Source organism: Venustampulla echinocandica (assembly GCF_003357145.1).
Source record: "Venustampulla echinocandica strain BP 5553 chromosome Unknown scaffold_6, whole genome shotgun sequence".
Taxonomy (NCBI): domain Eukaryota; kingdom Fungi; phylum Ascomycota; class Leotiomycetes; order Helotiales; family Pleuroascaceae; genus Venustampulla; species Venustampulla echinocandica.
The window spans coordinates 592,235-608,202 of NW_022474211.1; the positions used below are offsets into that span (position 1 = coordinate 592,235).

At 38.9% G+C, this 15,968-nt stretch overlaps 5 protein-coding genes across 5 annotated transcripts; 2 read left to right on the forward strand and 3 right to left on the reverse strand.

Moving 5' to 3' along the window:
• Positions 1 to 3,572: 3,572 nt before the first annotated feature.
• Positions 3,573 to 5,882, reverse strand: BP5553_07615 (uncharacterized protein; the record flags this gene model as incomplete). Its single annotated transcript, XM_032016238.1, has 6 exons — positions 3,573 to 3,761; positions 3,850 to 4,027; positions 4,068 to 4,089; positions 4,195 to 4,215; positions 4,312 to 4,437; positions 5,102 to 5,882. The coding sequence occupies 6 exons, from the start codon at positions 5,880 to 5,882 to the stop codon at positions 3,573 to 3,575; spliced, it is 1,317 nt and encodes a 438-aa protein (XP_031867469.1).
• Positions 5,883 to 6,406: 524 nt separating this feature from the next.
• On the reverse strand, positions 6,407 to 7,609 carry BP5553_07616 (uncharacterized protein; the record flags this gene model as incomplete). Its single annotated transcript, XM_032016239.1, has 1 exon — positions 6,407 to 7,609. The coding sequence occupies one exon, from the start codon at positions 7,607 to 7,609 to the stop codon at positions 6,407 to 6,409; it is 1,203 nt and encodes a 400-aa protein (XP_031867470.1).
• A 2,635-nt stretch (positions 7,610 to 10,244) lies between these two features.
• On the forward strand, positions 10,245 to 11,621 carry BP5553_07617 (Protein kinase-like (PK-like); the record flags this gene model as incomplete). The annotated part of the gene is made up of 3 exons (XM_032016240.1): positions 10,245 to 10,325; positions 10,382 to 11,102; positions 11,161 to 11,621. The coding sequence occupies 3 exons, from the start codon at positions 10,245 to 10,247 to the stop codon at positions 11,619 to 11,621; spliced, it is 1,263 nt and encodes a 420-aa protein (XP_031867471.1).
• Positions 11,622 to 12,828: 1,207 nt separating this feature from the next.
• Positions 12,829 to 13,297, reverse strand: BP5553_07618 (uncharacterized protein; the record flags this gene model as incomplete). The annotated part of the gene is made up of 3 exons (XM_032016241.1): positions 12,829 to 12,992; positions 13,057 to 13,194; positions 13,288 to 13,297. 3 exons carry the CDS (start codon positions 13,295 to 13,297, stop codon positions 12,829 to 12,831), a joined length of 312 nt encoding a protein of 103 aa, XP_031867472.1.
• A 931-nt stretch (positions 13,298 to 14,228) lies between these two features.
• BP5553_07619 (histone H3) lies at positions 14,229 to 14,916 on the forward strand (the record flags this gene model as incomplete). Its single annotated transcript, XM_032016242.1, has 4 exons — positions 14,229 to 14,254; positions 14,429 to 14,535; positions 14,587 to 14,820; positions 14,873 to 14,916. 4 exons carry the CDS (start codon positions 14,229 to 14,231, stop codon positions 14,914 to 14,916), a joined length of 411 nt encoding a protein of 136 aa, XP_031867473.1.
• Between the last annotated feature and the right edge of the window lie 1,052 nt (positions 14,917 to 15,968).

Here is a 15,968-nt window from a genome sequence, read left to right on the forward strand (position 1 = left end):
AGATTATTATTTATATTAGTTATTAATAATTCTTAGTTTTCTCTCTAAGTTGTCTAAATAAATAGCGAAGTCGTCGACTAATTATCTGTCTTATTACTAAGTTCTTTAGTATTTATTAGTAGTACTAAAAATACAATTATTTTTATTAATAATAGAATTAAAAAGGAATTCTTTAAATTTATTTTATATAGTTGTTCTAATTCTTATTTTGTTTTCGAAAATAGTTTACTTCTATTCTAGTTTCGTTTCGAATAAAAAGATATAGAAGTCGATTTTAGTTTAATTTGTCGAATAATAATATTTATTATTTTATTTAAATTATCTTTCTATTTTAATTATAAAAGTTTAGATTTTTTATATATTTTTCTTTTTATATAAAAGTATTTTAAGAACTTTAAATATAAAGTATTTTTAGTTTATTATTATATTAATAAGTTGATAATAAATAGTTGTTTCCTAAATTATATTATTTTTAACTATATTAGTTTTATTATACTTTTAATTTAGTATTAAGTTATTACTATCTCTTTTGTAGTTTTCTACTTCTAGGATATTATAGAGTTCTTCTTCGAACTTTTAGCGAGTTCTTACTATTTCTTCGAGTTTTTCGATTTAGTTTTAAATTATTCTATAAATCTGTATTTGTTCTTTTTTTTACTCGATTTATTCGCTGAGTTATTCAATTTATCTTATTTCTAAATCGAGTTTGTCCGTGAAACTGTTTTCTTCGTTCTTTGCAATAGAAAATAAAAGACTTTACGATCTTTCAGAAATTACTCTTTTTACTTAAGTCCCTCTTTCCTAGAAGGTCATCGTTTCCAGCTCGTCGATAGATCGAGTAATAAAGTATTTACTTAAATTCAAGGAATTTCCTTGAACTCTTTCTTTACTTTTTGATTTTGCTATTTCTGAGTCGATTTCGAGTTAGTTCCGAATATTCTTTGATTTGTGACGAACTATCTTCTGAAAAGAATAGAGAAATTAGAATATAAAGATTTATATAATAAAAAATTACAATCGATAATAAATACTCGTATTATTATATAAACTAATCTCTAGCTTCTTCTAAAAAAGAAGTTAGTTTTTTTTTTTTTAAATCGGAACATTATAGTTACGAGATAATATCTAACTTATTCTATTAACTAGTTTCAACTATAATATATTTAAACGACCTTTTTCGCTAATTCTGTGACTTCTTTCAAGTACTCCCTCTGACAGGGGTATACGTTCCTGATATATAATAAGTTGAGAATTGCAAAGTTGAACGAGTTATATATACTAATAAAGTTAGGCGTATTTGATATAAAGTTTAAATATTTCTAGACTAATAAGTTGTCAGAGTTTAATTAGAGATTATATATATAAAAGTTATAAACTATTTAAGAACGTAATATAGTAGTAGTTAAAAGTCTACTATTTGAGTTTATTACTAGTATAACTAAATACAAATAACGTGTACTATAGAAAGTAGTAATTATATTACTATCGGCTGAAATAGTATATAAAAGAATATCTGAGCTGATTCGATATACTTTCCTAGAATTACAGAGAAAAGATCCTTTTATAATTCAAAGGAACTATCGATTAACGAAGACGATTTAGCGAACTAAGTCCGAGAAATAATAAGATCGAAATAGTAATAATCTCCTGAGATTCTAGGAAGTAATATATATTCTTTTAGAAAAAGTTATATAAAGTAAGATTCTGTATATTTATTATAATAGCGAGTTAGTAAACTATTTTAAAGTAAGATAGACTTTTGAACTAATTCGTCGGAAATATTTCTAGTAAAATTTTCGAAAAGATATTAAAGAATATATTAAAATATACTCAGAATACTAAAGAAGAAAGACGAAATAATATTAGCTTTATAATAAATTAACTTCAACTTCTATTTCAAATAAATTGTAAAAAGAGATAACTATAGACTTTATTATAGATTTACTTCTAAATAAGAAATATAACTAAATATATAACTCTATTTTAATTATAGTCGACAAATTCACGAAGTTAGTTTAATATATATTAGTATAGAAGATAATCGATATTACTAAACTCGCAGATTTATTCATCTATTATATCTATAGAGATTTCAGATTACTAAAAAGTATTACAAATAATCGAAACTTAGTTTTTACAAGTAAATTCTAAAGAACGTTAATATAGTTCTTTTAAGTATAATAGTAGTTTAATATTACGTATTATCTACAAATAAATAATTAAACGGAAAGATAGAACTAAACTTTAGAGTTTTATTTTTATATATACTATAATTATAAGTAAGATAATTAAATCTTTAAATTTATATTCGCTGAGTTCATTTATAATAACTTAATTTATATTAGTACGAATTCGACTCTATTCTAATTACTTTATAATTTCGACTTAGAACTCAGTACGAATGTCGGAGACGACGTTCTAGAAAGAAAAGTGTTAGTTGTAGCCGAGAGAATTAGAATATTTGAAGAAGAACGAAAAGTACTTGCGACTATTCTCCGAGTTATAACCGACTTATATAAGAAGTTTTATAATAGGAAATATAAAGTAATTTAATTTAAAGTCAAAGAATAAGTTATATTTATTACTAAGAATATATACTAATTATAGTTTAGTAAGAAACTTTTAGATAAATTCTTAAACTTTTTCGAAATAATAGAAATAATTAATAACTATAAATAAATATATTAACTTAAGTTACTTTCAAGTTACTAAATTTATAATATATTCTATATTTCTTTATTAGAACTATAAAAAAGACGAAAAAACAAAGAAGTCGAACTATTACTAATCTAAATCCAAGATTAAGAAGAATATAAAGTTAAGTTTATATAAGTTTATAAAGACTTAGTAAAAAGTAAAAAATACTTCGTCTAGTAAAAAGGATATAGTTTAGCCGATAATATATAGAAGTTCGAAGAGAACTTTCAGAATATTACTGACTTTATCTAAGATTATTTATAAGATATTTCAGCTATAATTCCGAAGAAAAAAGAAAGACTACGAAAAAGAAGGAAATAAACTTACTGATATATTCTCGACTTACTCCGATATACTATAGTATTCCTATAAAGTAAAACGAATTAAGTACTTCTAAAGAAGGAAAAGAAAGTAGAAATAAGAACTACTATAAATCGGGTTTAAATAGTCGTTCTAAATCGCTTTCGACTCGTTCTAGTATACTGTGACATTAAGGAACTAAACTTTTATATTGTCAGTTACTAAGTTTAGTATTTGTAGTATAAATCGAATAACTAGAAAAACGAGAGAACAAGAATAAGATCGAGTTTAAATAGTTATTCCGAATCGCTTTCGACTCGTTCTAGCTTGCTACGACGTTATTACAAACTAATATAAATCAAGTTTCCAAAAAGGTAAGAACTGAATTAGAAAGAAATTATATATAAGAAGACTAGAATGAGAACAGAGAAAATAACTTGATTCTAGAGAACTATTTTATTTAAAGAAGGAGAAGAACAAAGGAAAAGAAAAACAAAGAGAATGTTCTATCTAAAAAAAATAGTTCTAGGAACTAAAAAGAACAAAACGCTAGTATTACCGATATTTTACTGAATCTACTCTTCTTTACTTTCTACTTCACTTATCTCTTTATTACTTCTATTCTCTTTACTCTCCTTTTCTTCTATTTTAAACTCGGAACTAGACACGTCCTCTTCTTCCTCCTCCTCGGAAGAGGAGAACTCTTCCGAATCGGAGTTTTTATCGTCGTCGTCGTCGTTGTCAGTAACAGGGGGGGGGGCAAGCTAGTTTAAAAGAAAAAAAAAGAGAAATAAACGTAGACTAAGATAAAGAAGAATCGAAAAAACTTACTTACAAATACGTAAAATATACTAACTCTTCTAGAAAGAAGTTGGTCTTCTTCGTCTCCTCTAAGTAAGCGAGAGCGACAGTGTTAGTACTTTTAGGAAGTGCCTCCTCTTTCAGGAAAGCTTCGGCCTGGACTTTGATCTCTTCGGAGACTTTCTTGATAGCGGGGAAGACTTGGGCCTGTTTCTTTTCCGAGATAGAACTATTATAGATATACTAGAAGCGTAGAAATTTATACTTACAAATAGATAGGACTTAGGAGATCTAAAGCTAGTTAGTAACAGACCCGAAACAGAGAAGTCTCGAATATGAATAATACTAAGAAATAAATAGACTTCTAAGCTCAGCAGTAAATATACTTATAGTTACTAACTATATTAAAGTTACAAACTATATAAGTTTTAGTAGTTATATATTTAGCGCAATATAAGCAGAGACAGCGGGCCAGCGAGGGGGCAGCGGGGACGAAAGGGGCCGGAGCTGTACCGGAGACACTAAACATCGTAGTAGTAGTAGTAGTAGTTGTAGTTGTAGTTGTAGTTATAGTTGTAGTTACAGTTGTAGTTGCAGTTGTAAGCAAAGGAGAGAAGGAAGTAGTTCGGAGAAGGAAGCCTGAATATATACTCCTAAGCTTTTTGTTACTATTGTCGACTTACAATTAGTCTTTACTATTGTCTTTGTTATTGAAGCTATTCACTACTCTCGCTACAATAGCTGGACTATACGAAAGCGCCCTGGAGCTTCTACAAGAAGAGCGCTTTAGTTATTGTCTCTGTCGCTTAGCTAGCTAAGAGTAATTGTTACAGTAGAACTATCAGGTTATAACACCTGAAAGGGCAATGCGAACACTTATTAGTACGACTCCGACCTACTCCAACTCTTGGGGACAAGAGTTCTAGAGAGGGGGGTCATGTCAGGAACGTATACCCCTGTCAGGGGGAGTACCCGAAGAAAGTCACAAGATCAGCGAAAGAGGTCGTTTAAATATACTACAGCCGAAACTAGCTGGCGGAACAGGTTAGGCGCTGTCTCGTGACCGTAGCACTCCGACTTAAAAAAAAGGACCAACCCCCCCCTTTAGAGAGGGTTAGAAATTAGCTTGTGTAATAATACAAGTGTTTACTACCGATCGTGATTCCCTATCATACAAGTCTTTACAGTAGCTTAGCAATAGCTATACTACTCTCTTCTTCTTAGAGAATAGCTAAAGAGTTCGTATAGTTAAGTTGTATAGTTGTCAATTCAGGTGAATTGAGAGCTATACAGTTAACTATACCGGATTTCAGCTTCTCTGAGAATAGGTTCCAATCGGCTAGGTCGGTATTATAGGCGGTGGCTAGGCTTGGATTATCGACTAGCGGTCTAGTATTGCCGGCAATAGTGAAGCTAATACTGTAGTTATCCGATCCGAGATCCGGGAGTACGATCCAGTCCTGGATTTTGCTAGCTAAGCTTGGGCTGACTAAAGTAAGGTCTAGGACACTTTCTCTAGTCATATGGGGTCTGAAAAAGGTACCTGTGCCAGGGGTGTTCAATAGCTCTAGGCTATTGGATTCGATCCAATCGACTAGCTCTTCGGCTCCAGGAGAGGTAATAGGTGCTAACGGATCCCACCAGGGGTGGTGGATATTAAGGTCTCCGGCTAGTACAGTATTAGGGCCTAGGGCCCTAGAGTAAAGTACCCGATTAACTGTACGTAAGCCCGAATCGCCTAAATCCTGCTCATTGTAGATATTAAAGAGTTGAATAGTTGCGTTTGCCTCCGAAATATCTAAAACAAGTAGATCCGGGTCGTTTGGTGAAGTATTAGCTATACAGCTAGAGGGCCTAAACCCCCTAGCTATATAAGCTAGCGTTCGTGGCCGTAGGTGAGTTTTCGGCAGAATTTGAGTATAGCTGGGGTGGAGTACTGAGCGGGTATTGCCTGGGACTAGCCAAGGCTCTTGAACAAGTAATATATCCACTTTAGTCTCTACAGCTAGCTGTAGAGCACTCTCTGTAGCTTCGGCGCTACAGTTCAAATTCACTTGTAAGACTTTAATACTAGAACTAATCATATAGTTCGAGTATTAGAGCCTTTGGATTTGAGTGCCAGGAGCACTTCACAGGCCTTATCCGTGGCCACGTGAGCTTCTTTGCAATTAGCACACTTAGGAGCTAGGTGTAGGCACTTTTTGCCTGTAGTTTTACAGCTAGGGCAATAGTGCTGCCTAGTTGAGTGGCTTTCAGCACAGAAAGCACACGTAGGAGCCTTTCTACAATAGCTTTCCAAGTGCCCAAAGCCTAGGCACTTAGTACACTGCGTAGTAGGAGTAGTAATATAGAGCTTTTCAACCTGTACACTTATCCCAGCTATATAGAGCCTATTCCGAATAGCTCTATTAGCTTCCTGTTCTGTGGCAAAAGAAAGAGCTATTGAGCCAGCTAGCTGATTTTGCCGGCGTTCTTTAGGCGTAAGCTAATAAGGCGTTCCAATTGGGTTCAGGCTAGTATTGAAAGTTTTGATTTCGTCAATAATTAAAGCTATGCCCTCAGGGGTATTGAAATCGGCAATAGGGATCTCGTGGATAGCTACTTTGAACTAAAGCTCATCTTTATATAGTGCCTGATTAGGCACTATATGCTCCCAAATAGCTCTTTTTTCGATCAAGAAATCGGCCGTATAGTTAGGTGTAGTTGTAATAACTAGATTCCTTTTCAGAGATCTAGTTACTGAAATAACTACAGGGCCTTTGATCCCTTTATCTGTAAAAGCTTTATTTAGAGCATTTCGGGCTACTAGGGGGGAGAACGAAGTAGTAGTTCCAGGGGTTTGTGTAACGATAAGCCTATTTGGGCTAGATCGTTCCGATTTAGGCGGTGAGGTAAGTTTAAGCTTTCTGCCAACTAAGGTCCATTCTTGGGGTGTTTTTGGGGCTCCGGAGCCTTGATTTGCAACACTTGCAAAGGACGGTATAGTTAAGTTGTTACTTAACGTCGAATTGGAGGAATTGGGAGTGTTTGAGCGTATAGTTAAGTTTTTACTTAACCGATCGGATTCAGGGGCAGAGCTAGTAGGGCCGGTGGGGCCGGAGGTGCGGGTGGGGCCGGTAGCACGTGAGAGGTCACGTGACTTAGCTTCGAGCTGCCGGGTCGCCGATTCCAGATTTGAAATCTGGGAGGAGATGATTTTAGATGCTTTTTGGAGGTGGCCGTGTTCAGTGAATTCTCTAAAGACCTCGAGTAGGTCTAGGAGCTTTACTTGTTCGGTACGGGCTTTGGTGAGGCTGTAGGCTTCGATAATCAGGTCTCTAGCTTCAAGTATCGCTGTACCGGCGGTACGGGTAGTAGTAGTGCTGGAGGCTCGGGGGGTCCCGGAAGCTCGGGTATATTCGAATTCAAAATCGAAGTCGGAGTCGGAGTTTAAGTTGGCCGGGCGGTCGGTATCGGGGCCTATAGTAGCCGGGCGGTCTCCGCGGCTTAGTACAGGAACCCTTTTGCGTACAGCACTTTCAGGGGGTGGTGAGGCTCTAGGTCGCTTCCGAATTGGGCTAGGAACGAAAAAATTTTCGATCTCAGGAGCGGAGGCCAAAGGGTCGCTGGAAAAGAAGTCGAATTGAGTTTGCGAAATGTCCTTTGGAGTCGATATAACTTGAATTGAGGGTATATTAGGGCTAGGGCTAGGCGCCTGCTCTGTTTGATCCGAATCGACGAAGTTCCGGGGCGCTGGGAGGGGCGGGAGCTCCTGAGAGGGCTCCTGGAGGAGCTCCTGGGTAGGAGTCGACGGATCCGAACTCAATTCCATCCTACTCAACGCTTATATAAAGATATATAAAGCGATAAATAGGACGAATAGAGTATTCTTCGAAGATATAAGTGGTTTTTGGGCCGAAAGCAGGAGGTTGATTTTCGTCGAAAAAAGTTGAGTAGTTCAGTTATGAGTAAGTACTAGTAGATCCTACTGAATATAACTATACTTACTCAGTACAGTAGTATAGTTAATATTGGAGCCGAACAGTTAGTCTACAACGGAGAACTTGAAGGGGTTACGCAAGCTATTGAGTACGTTAGTTCAATAGCTATAACCCGGGCAGAAATACCGGATCTACTCCGACAACCAAGCCGGCCTACACTGCCTGAAAACACCCAGCGATAACCCCGGCCAAGCTTGCCAAATCAGGGCTATTCAGGCTACCGAAGCGGCAATCCAAAAAGGGGCTAGTATCRAGCTAGCTTGGGTACCAGGGCATACTGATATCGAAGGAAACGAGCTTGCCGATCGCTTAGCTAAGCGAGCTACACTTGAAGAGCCTAGCTCTAATAGTACTAGCTTCGCCTACCTAGGAATGAAAATCAAGGGAATTCGCAAGGCTGAGTAGTTAAGTTATTTAACTAACTATACGAGGAATAAGCCCAATTCGAATCCACATAGCTATACCCGCAAGTTTATCTGGAAATTAGGAGCTAGACCCCTAATTCCACCTAATACGAAAAGGGAAATAGCTAGTGCCTTTTATCAGCTCAAACTAGGCTACGGATATCTCAAATCGTACCTATTTAGGCTAGATCGCTCTAATAGCAATCTATGCCGGTACAGTAAAAGAGAGACCTCTGAACACTTGCTCCTTAGCTGTTCGGAGTACAAAGGAGCTAGATCAGCACTTAAATCGGAACTTAGAGTAGTTAGGCTCAACCTACTTCTCCTATTATATACTAAAGTCGGAATAGCGGCGACGATTAGCTTCTTAAAGGAGACTAGGATCGTAACAAGGCGGTGGCACTTAGAGAGAGCGGAGGAGGAGTAACTTAACTATACAGTATTATAGTCAAGTGTTTTGGTCATTTTACTGTTTTTTCATTTGTACAGCGTTGTTTTAACTAGGACTAGGCCTTCACTGTCCCCAGATTACATTGACTATCACTATTGTATTTACTATTAACTTGTTAGAGCTGTAGCTCTAACTGTCCTACTATAGTCTTCGACTTACAAAGGACGTTAAAAGGAATAAACAAATAAACAAACAATTAAATCAGAGTTATTCAGACTACTAAAGTAATAATCTAAAAAAGGGCTAATATCGAGCTAGTTTAGGTTCTAGAATATATTGATATCAAAGAAAACGAGCTATATTTGAAGAGTTTAGTTTTAATAATACTAGTGTCATTTATTTAAAAATGAAAATCAAAAGAATTTATAAAACAGAATAGTTAAATTATATAAATAATTATATAATAAATAAATTTAATTCTAATATAAATAACTATATCTACAAATTTATTTGTAATATAGAAGTAAAGTTCTCAATTCTACTTAATACGAAAAAGGAAATAACTAGTATTTTTTATTAGTTCAAACTAAACTGCAGATATCTCAAATTGTATTTATTTAAACTAAACTACTCTAGTAGTAATTTATACTAATATAGTAAAAGAGAGATTTCTGAATACTTACTCTTTAGTTATTCGGAGTACAAAAAAGCTAGATCGATATTCAAATCAGAACTTAGAAGAGTTAAATTCATTTTACTTGTACTATTATATACTAAAGTCGGAATAGTAGTGACGATTAACTTCTTAAAAGAGATTAGGATTGTAACGAAGTAGTAGTACTTAGAGAGAACAGGGGAGGAGTAACTTAATATAGTACTATAGTCAAATATTTCGGTTATTTTGCTGTTTTTCATTTATATAACGTTGTTTATACTAAAGCTAGGCTCTCACTGTCCCCAGACTATATTGACTCTCAATCTTGTATTTAAAATAGTTTGTTAGAGTTTTAGTTCTAACTGTTCTACTATAGTCTTCGACTTATAAAGGATGTTAAAAAGAATAATTAATCAATCAATCAATTATTTACTAAAACTTAGTTTTTACTATCTCCAGATTATATTAACTTTCACTAGTATATTTACTATTAACTTATTGGAACTCTAGAGTTCTAACTGTTCTACTATAATCTTCAATTTCTAAAATATATTAAAAAGAATAAACAAATAAATAAATCAGAACTTTTAATTTATAAAATATATTAAAATAAATAAATAAATATCTTTAAAATATATTAATTTATTATTATCTTTAATTTATAGAAGATATTAAAAGAATAAATATAAATAATAAATTAAATTAAAGAAATACTAAATTATTAATATTAAGAGCTACTAGTAGATTATTAAACTTCGAATTTTATATAACTTTAAAAGTATATCTTATATATATATTTTTCTTTCTTAATCTCTAAACTTTTTCCTTACTTAACAACTTCGTCGATTAAAGTGCCGCTCCGAAACAGTTGATTGTTAAACGTCACTCGACGGAGTGAAGTTTATTTGGGTCGACTAACGAGCCCCTTTTCCATTGGCCCCTCATTTCCTCTGAATTCCCTCTCACTTCGTCCGACATCCGGCGTTCGTATTCCACTCTCCTCCGCGCTGTTCAGCATGGCACCCACCCCGGATTACAGCCTCGAGCATAGGAAGCATTTTATCGTGAATTTGTTACAGCAAGAGTTGGGACGTCAGGTACATTGTCAACTTGCGCGCCACCTCGATATTCATCTGACATTAAACCGTTGCAGGTGTTAGCGATTCGTAATCTTGGTCGGGACTCAAACAACTTTGTCCACCTCGCTGAGCTCGCAGAATCCGTCTCTCAGCCAGTATTATCTGTGCCCGTGCTTCAGCAGCCTGGAACTTCGAGCCTACCAACAGGCACTACCAAAGTCGTCATTCGGATATCCCATCCCGATGCAATGCTCAATGAAGATATTCGTGTACAGAATGAGGTCGCTGTAATGTGCTTGATGAGACTGGCTCTTTCTACCTACCAAGATGCACTGATTCCCAACGTTTATGCTTGGTCTCCGTCATCGGCGGAGGGGTACGGATGGATCCTTCAGGAGTATATGGGAGGTACCCAAATCGACAAGGAATTCGAAAGCCTAGACCGTACTCCAAAGGAAGATATTCTTCGTCAGATCGCTGACGTGTTCAAGCTGATCCAGAGCTACTCTCTCCCCGAATCAGTCAAAGGCTACGGGGGGGTTGGCTTCGGTGAATCCGGCCTAATTATCACTGGGCCGACCGCGATCCCATGCGGTGGGCCGTTTCCAGAATTCCAGGATATGTACTTGCAGATGATGCGTCGGCAGCTGGCCGAATCTGACACTTCGGAGCGGCTTGCTGGCTGGCGCTCGACTAACCTCAGGGAACGTTTAGAGTCCTTTGCGGCAAATGGAATGAAAAATGAGGTGGTGAAAAACTCAGTGGCTCGCCCGACTTTGGTTCACGGCGACTTTAGTACGTCTTTTTCTCAGCTACATCGTGGAATATAGACCAAGGCTGACCATCTATCTAGATTTATTCAATATGTTGTTTGATCCCACGTCTAACCGGTTAACTGCCCTTCTTGATTTCGATTTATCTTTTATCGGCTCCCCAGTAGATGAGTATTTCTGTTCATTCCGATCTGTTGGTTCTTTGCTTGTAGGGCCATTTGAGAAGGGCGAGTTTGGAGACCTTCGCCAGTGCCTTCTTCGTGGTTTCGATAGCAAGGCACTTCCGGAAAACGGCCAAAAGCTGAACTTTGAAATTGCCTATATGATGGACAAGGAGTTTGTTCGTGCTGGGGTTTTAAGACCGACGGACATTCCGGGTGCAGGGGAGCTTGCCGCCTTAAGATGGTTCCTTGAAGACGTCGCCCCTCCATACTTTTTCATGTCTCGTTGGATAGCACACATGGAACCTGAGAAGGTTGACGAGATACAGGCAAGCATCCAAACCAATATTTTGAAGTATCTAGAAAGCTGGGGATATTAAGGGCTTCACATTGTAGCAGGCTTAAATATATATATGCCGAGAATAGAAGGATTTCAATAACAACACTTACAGCTTAAACTTTTTTTCAAGCTTACAAAATCAGAATCATAGATATACTACAGTATTGTCGAGGAGCAGGATAGTTCCTTATAAATACTAGGAGGAAATGTATATGAAATAACTAACAAATATTTAGCGCGCACTTAGATAATAGCAATTAAGAGACTTAATAATTATAAGATCTGGTAGTTGAATTATATATAGTAATTTTGTTTATTCGCGTATATCTACGAGGTAACTAATCTAGCTACTAAGCTTAAGCTTAACTTACTATCTATTTCTATAACTTAATAAGAGTTAATTATTAAGTATATTTTAAGTATATTATTAATATTATTTATTAAATCTACTAAGTAATTATTCGAGAATAATATATTTAAATATAATATTATAGTAGATTAAGTATAAAAGCTTTGATAATTTAAAATATAAGAAATAATAAAACTATACTATTATTATTATTAAATAAAATAGCATCCTAATATTTACTATCTTATACTAGGTATGTCTACAAGCCTCTAAGTTTAGACTGAAGTCTCTAGTTAGAGAGAGGTATTATTGTTAACTTGAAGTCGTTGAGTAAGGCATACACGTATCAGTGTAGAGGGCCTTGAAGTTCAAGTTATTACCCAAATCCTAGCTTCGGGAGAGTATTAAATTGATAGTGACGATGACGAACTTATACCGTGACGTTAGGCACGTTAATAGACGGCTCAATGTAAGCCACGAGTTCGTAGGGGTGTCACATACAGGCGCCTCACAATCTTTAATATGGCAAGGAGGACTAGTCAAGCGACTGCGTAGGATGCGGTTCGAGAACTGCAACATGCGGAATGAACACGAGAAACGATACCGCAAGACCGTAACCAGCATGCAGCGGTGTTACACACGCAAATAGCAGTGGGAATACGAGCGGAAGGAAACCGGACTACAGACAATAGCAGAGGGAGTTAAATGTTTGAAGTCATAATGTCGATGGTGGATTGATTATCTCATGGACTACCACCCATGCCGCATATCCCCTATGATACAACTGAACACCGTCCGAAAAGCCCGAAAAGCAAAGCCCATCCCATAGCACACCATCTTCCACCAAACCGAGGAAGAAATTCATAATAGACATGCAAGAACCGTGATAACCAAACATCTAACCACCGAAGCCATACAGCGTCCGACCCTGTCGCTTCAGGGCGTAGACAACATCGAGCGAGGTGACAGTTTTGCGCTTGGCGTGTTCTGTGTATGTAACCGCGTCGCGAATGACACCCTCGAGGAAGGTCTTGAGGACACCACGGGTTTCTTCGTAGATCACTGTTGATGGGTTAGATACAGACGATGGACCTGGTTGTTGCACCTTAGGATAGGGGGCACATACTGGCTGAGATACGCTTGACACCACCACGACGCGCAAGACGACGGATAGCAGGCTTTGTGATACCTTGGATGTTGTCACGAAGAATCTTGCGATGACGCTTGGCTCCACCCTTGCCGAGGCCCTTGCCACCTTTTCCGCCTGTGATGTTACGCGTCAGTTTGTTTGTTGTTGCAGCAAGGCGGGAGACGCGCAGGGCACTGAGAGAAGATGAAATGGGGGGAGGGTACTTACGTCCAGTCATGATGATAGATTTGAGTTGGGAAGCGGGTATGTGTTGTGTGTATGGGTATATAGAGAGTATGGGGTTGGACGTGGGAGTTGTGGGTTGAGAGTGAGATAGATAGATGGTGGTAGTGGAGTAGAGGTTATAGGCAGAGCATGGAGTCTGGAGTATAATGTACGTCTTTGACCACTCGACGCGCCACGGGCGGCCGGCCGCAATCACCAGCTAGCGAGGACACGCTAAGCCCAAAGCGACACGCGCGACCACAACAAAGAGGCGCCCGCTGATTGGCGAAGCGAGAAGGAGAAGGCGGATGCAGAATCTACTGTAGGTACAGAATCTCCAGAATCCCCCAGGTGCCAGGTGGAGATACTGCATGGAAGAGTGTCGCAAATCATGTGACATGAATTGGTGCGATGCAACTGTAGATCTAGGCACCTACGATGGAGCACTTCACTTTACGAAGTTGCCTGCCTGCCTGTATCCTTCTAGTTAGGTTAGAATTGAGTAGAACTGTACATGTACACCATACAATTGATATCGATCTTCGGGGCACGCCGAGAATCAAAGATGAGTCACGCCACCTGATGTATTACTAAAAACGGCAGTGGCAAGCCCGGCGTGTCCCCGGACCCGGTCGCTTCGGCTGCTCAAACATTAAAAAACACAAGCTGCTCGCTCCTGATTGGCTGGTAAATACGTTGATTTCGCAACGCGCAATCGCAGCGTATTTCGAAGCCGTTCCTTCCCAAAGCGCCGCCCCCCCCCGCGCTAAGGCAATCACTCGCTAGCGTCCAGCGCATACAAATAATCCTGCCTCCCACTTCCTCCCACTTCCTTTCTTCATCCACACACAACATCCATCCACCGCCACTCCATCCACACCCATTTCATCTACAACTCCACAACACCACCACTTCTCATCAAACATCAATCACATCCATTAACAATGGCCCGTACCAAGCAGACTGCCCGGTAAGCTCACCCTTTCCCTACTCTCGTATCGGTTCACCTCGGTGTGTCGTCGCGGTCGCGATTCTTGCATTGCGACCGTGGTCATCGCAGCGTCGTGGGCGAGCCCCAGGTGCGACGCGCTTCCATATCACAACACCATCGCGTCATGACGAGCAAAGGCTGATAAACAAACAGTAAATCCACTGGAGGCAAGGCCCCCCGTAAGCAACTTGCGTCAAAGGCTGCCCGCAAGTCCGCACCATCCACCGGTGGTGTCAAGAAGCCCCACAGATACAAGCCAGGTATGTTTTGACATCGCGTCGCGTCACGTCCCCTCTTCTTACACTTTGCAGGAACCGTCGCTCTCCGTGAGATCCGTCGCTACCAGAAGTCTACCGAGCTCCTGATCCGAAAGCTCCCCTTCCAGCGCCTGGTTCGTGAAATCGCCCAAGATTTCAAGTCCGACCTCCGTTTCCAGTCATCCGCCATCGGTGCCCTTCAGGAATCCGTCGAGGCATACCTCGTATCCCTGTTCGAAGATACCAACCTGTGCGCCATCCACGCCAAGAGAGTGACCATCCAGAGCAGTGAGTCTCATGCATACACGTTTCCCTAAAAACTTACTAACAGTCACCACAGAGGACATCCAGCTTGCCAGACGTCTCCGTGGAGAGAGAAGCTAAATGCGTGACGTGAATCTCTGATGAGCCTTCAATATGGCATTTTACCTTGCTTACATGTCGTCGCACGCGTTGAACATGGAGTGAACTTGTCATATTTTGGGGGTCTGATGGGAATGTAATGGGCGTGGTACTGGGTTTTCTCATGGAAGGGCTTCACGGAGTTATTATCGCGATGGACTTTGCTTTTTTATACGGTGTACATTATGCCAGCGTCGGGCGCTGAGCAATATGATCATGAACTTTCAAACATACCTGCCTACTGCTTTTGAACCGATACTCTGCCTATACTCGTGATGCCCTAGGGTGTACTTGCCTAGTCCGTGCCATTGCCCCTGCCGACTTATCGTGGAGTGCGGCTTCGCCAAAGGCTATGCCGGTTTCCAGGAATACGTGTCTACTCTGTAACCCACAATACCGGTATAACACCGGTGGCGTACTTGTAATCAGTCCACAGCAGGGATGGGTTTCTTGAGGGATCTTTTAGTTGATTTTAATTGCTATTCTACCTCGATTTAAAATTCTGATAGGAGTTGGGATCCTTCAGGCCTGTCTAAACCCTACCTTGTGTCGGAAAACGATAAACGAAGGTTACCGAAAACTATAGTCTTCATTCAAAGATCTCGTCATCTTGATATATGGACTTGGTGCGATAGGATATTTTTCAAGCTGGGCGGATGTCGGGCCCTGCTGTTCAAGACGCCCCATAAGCTGGCTGCTCCCCTAACTCTCCTGTGGTTAGGTATTATAATCGACAAGGCATCGCTGCTGCATCAATATTTAGAGCCTTACCTTTTTCAACATAGCTAGTGGAGACACGCTATCCAGCTGTAAACGACCAGGCAGCTCACTCTATAAGATACCTCTTCGTTGTTAGCTAGGGCCAACAGGGTCACCTTTGCTGCTTGGGCCGACTGGTTATTAGTCATAGTCAATGAGGTTGCTACAATATAACCCAGCCTGGAACTGTTATGCTCCAAGGAAACTCAGTTGGCTCGCTGGTCCTAGGGAGAGCGATCGGTATGTTCCCGTATGACTCGGGAATAGTAAATAGA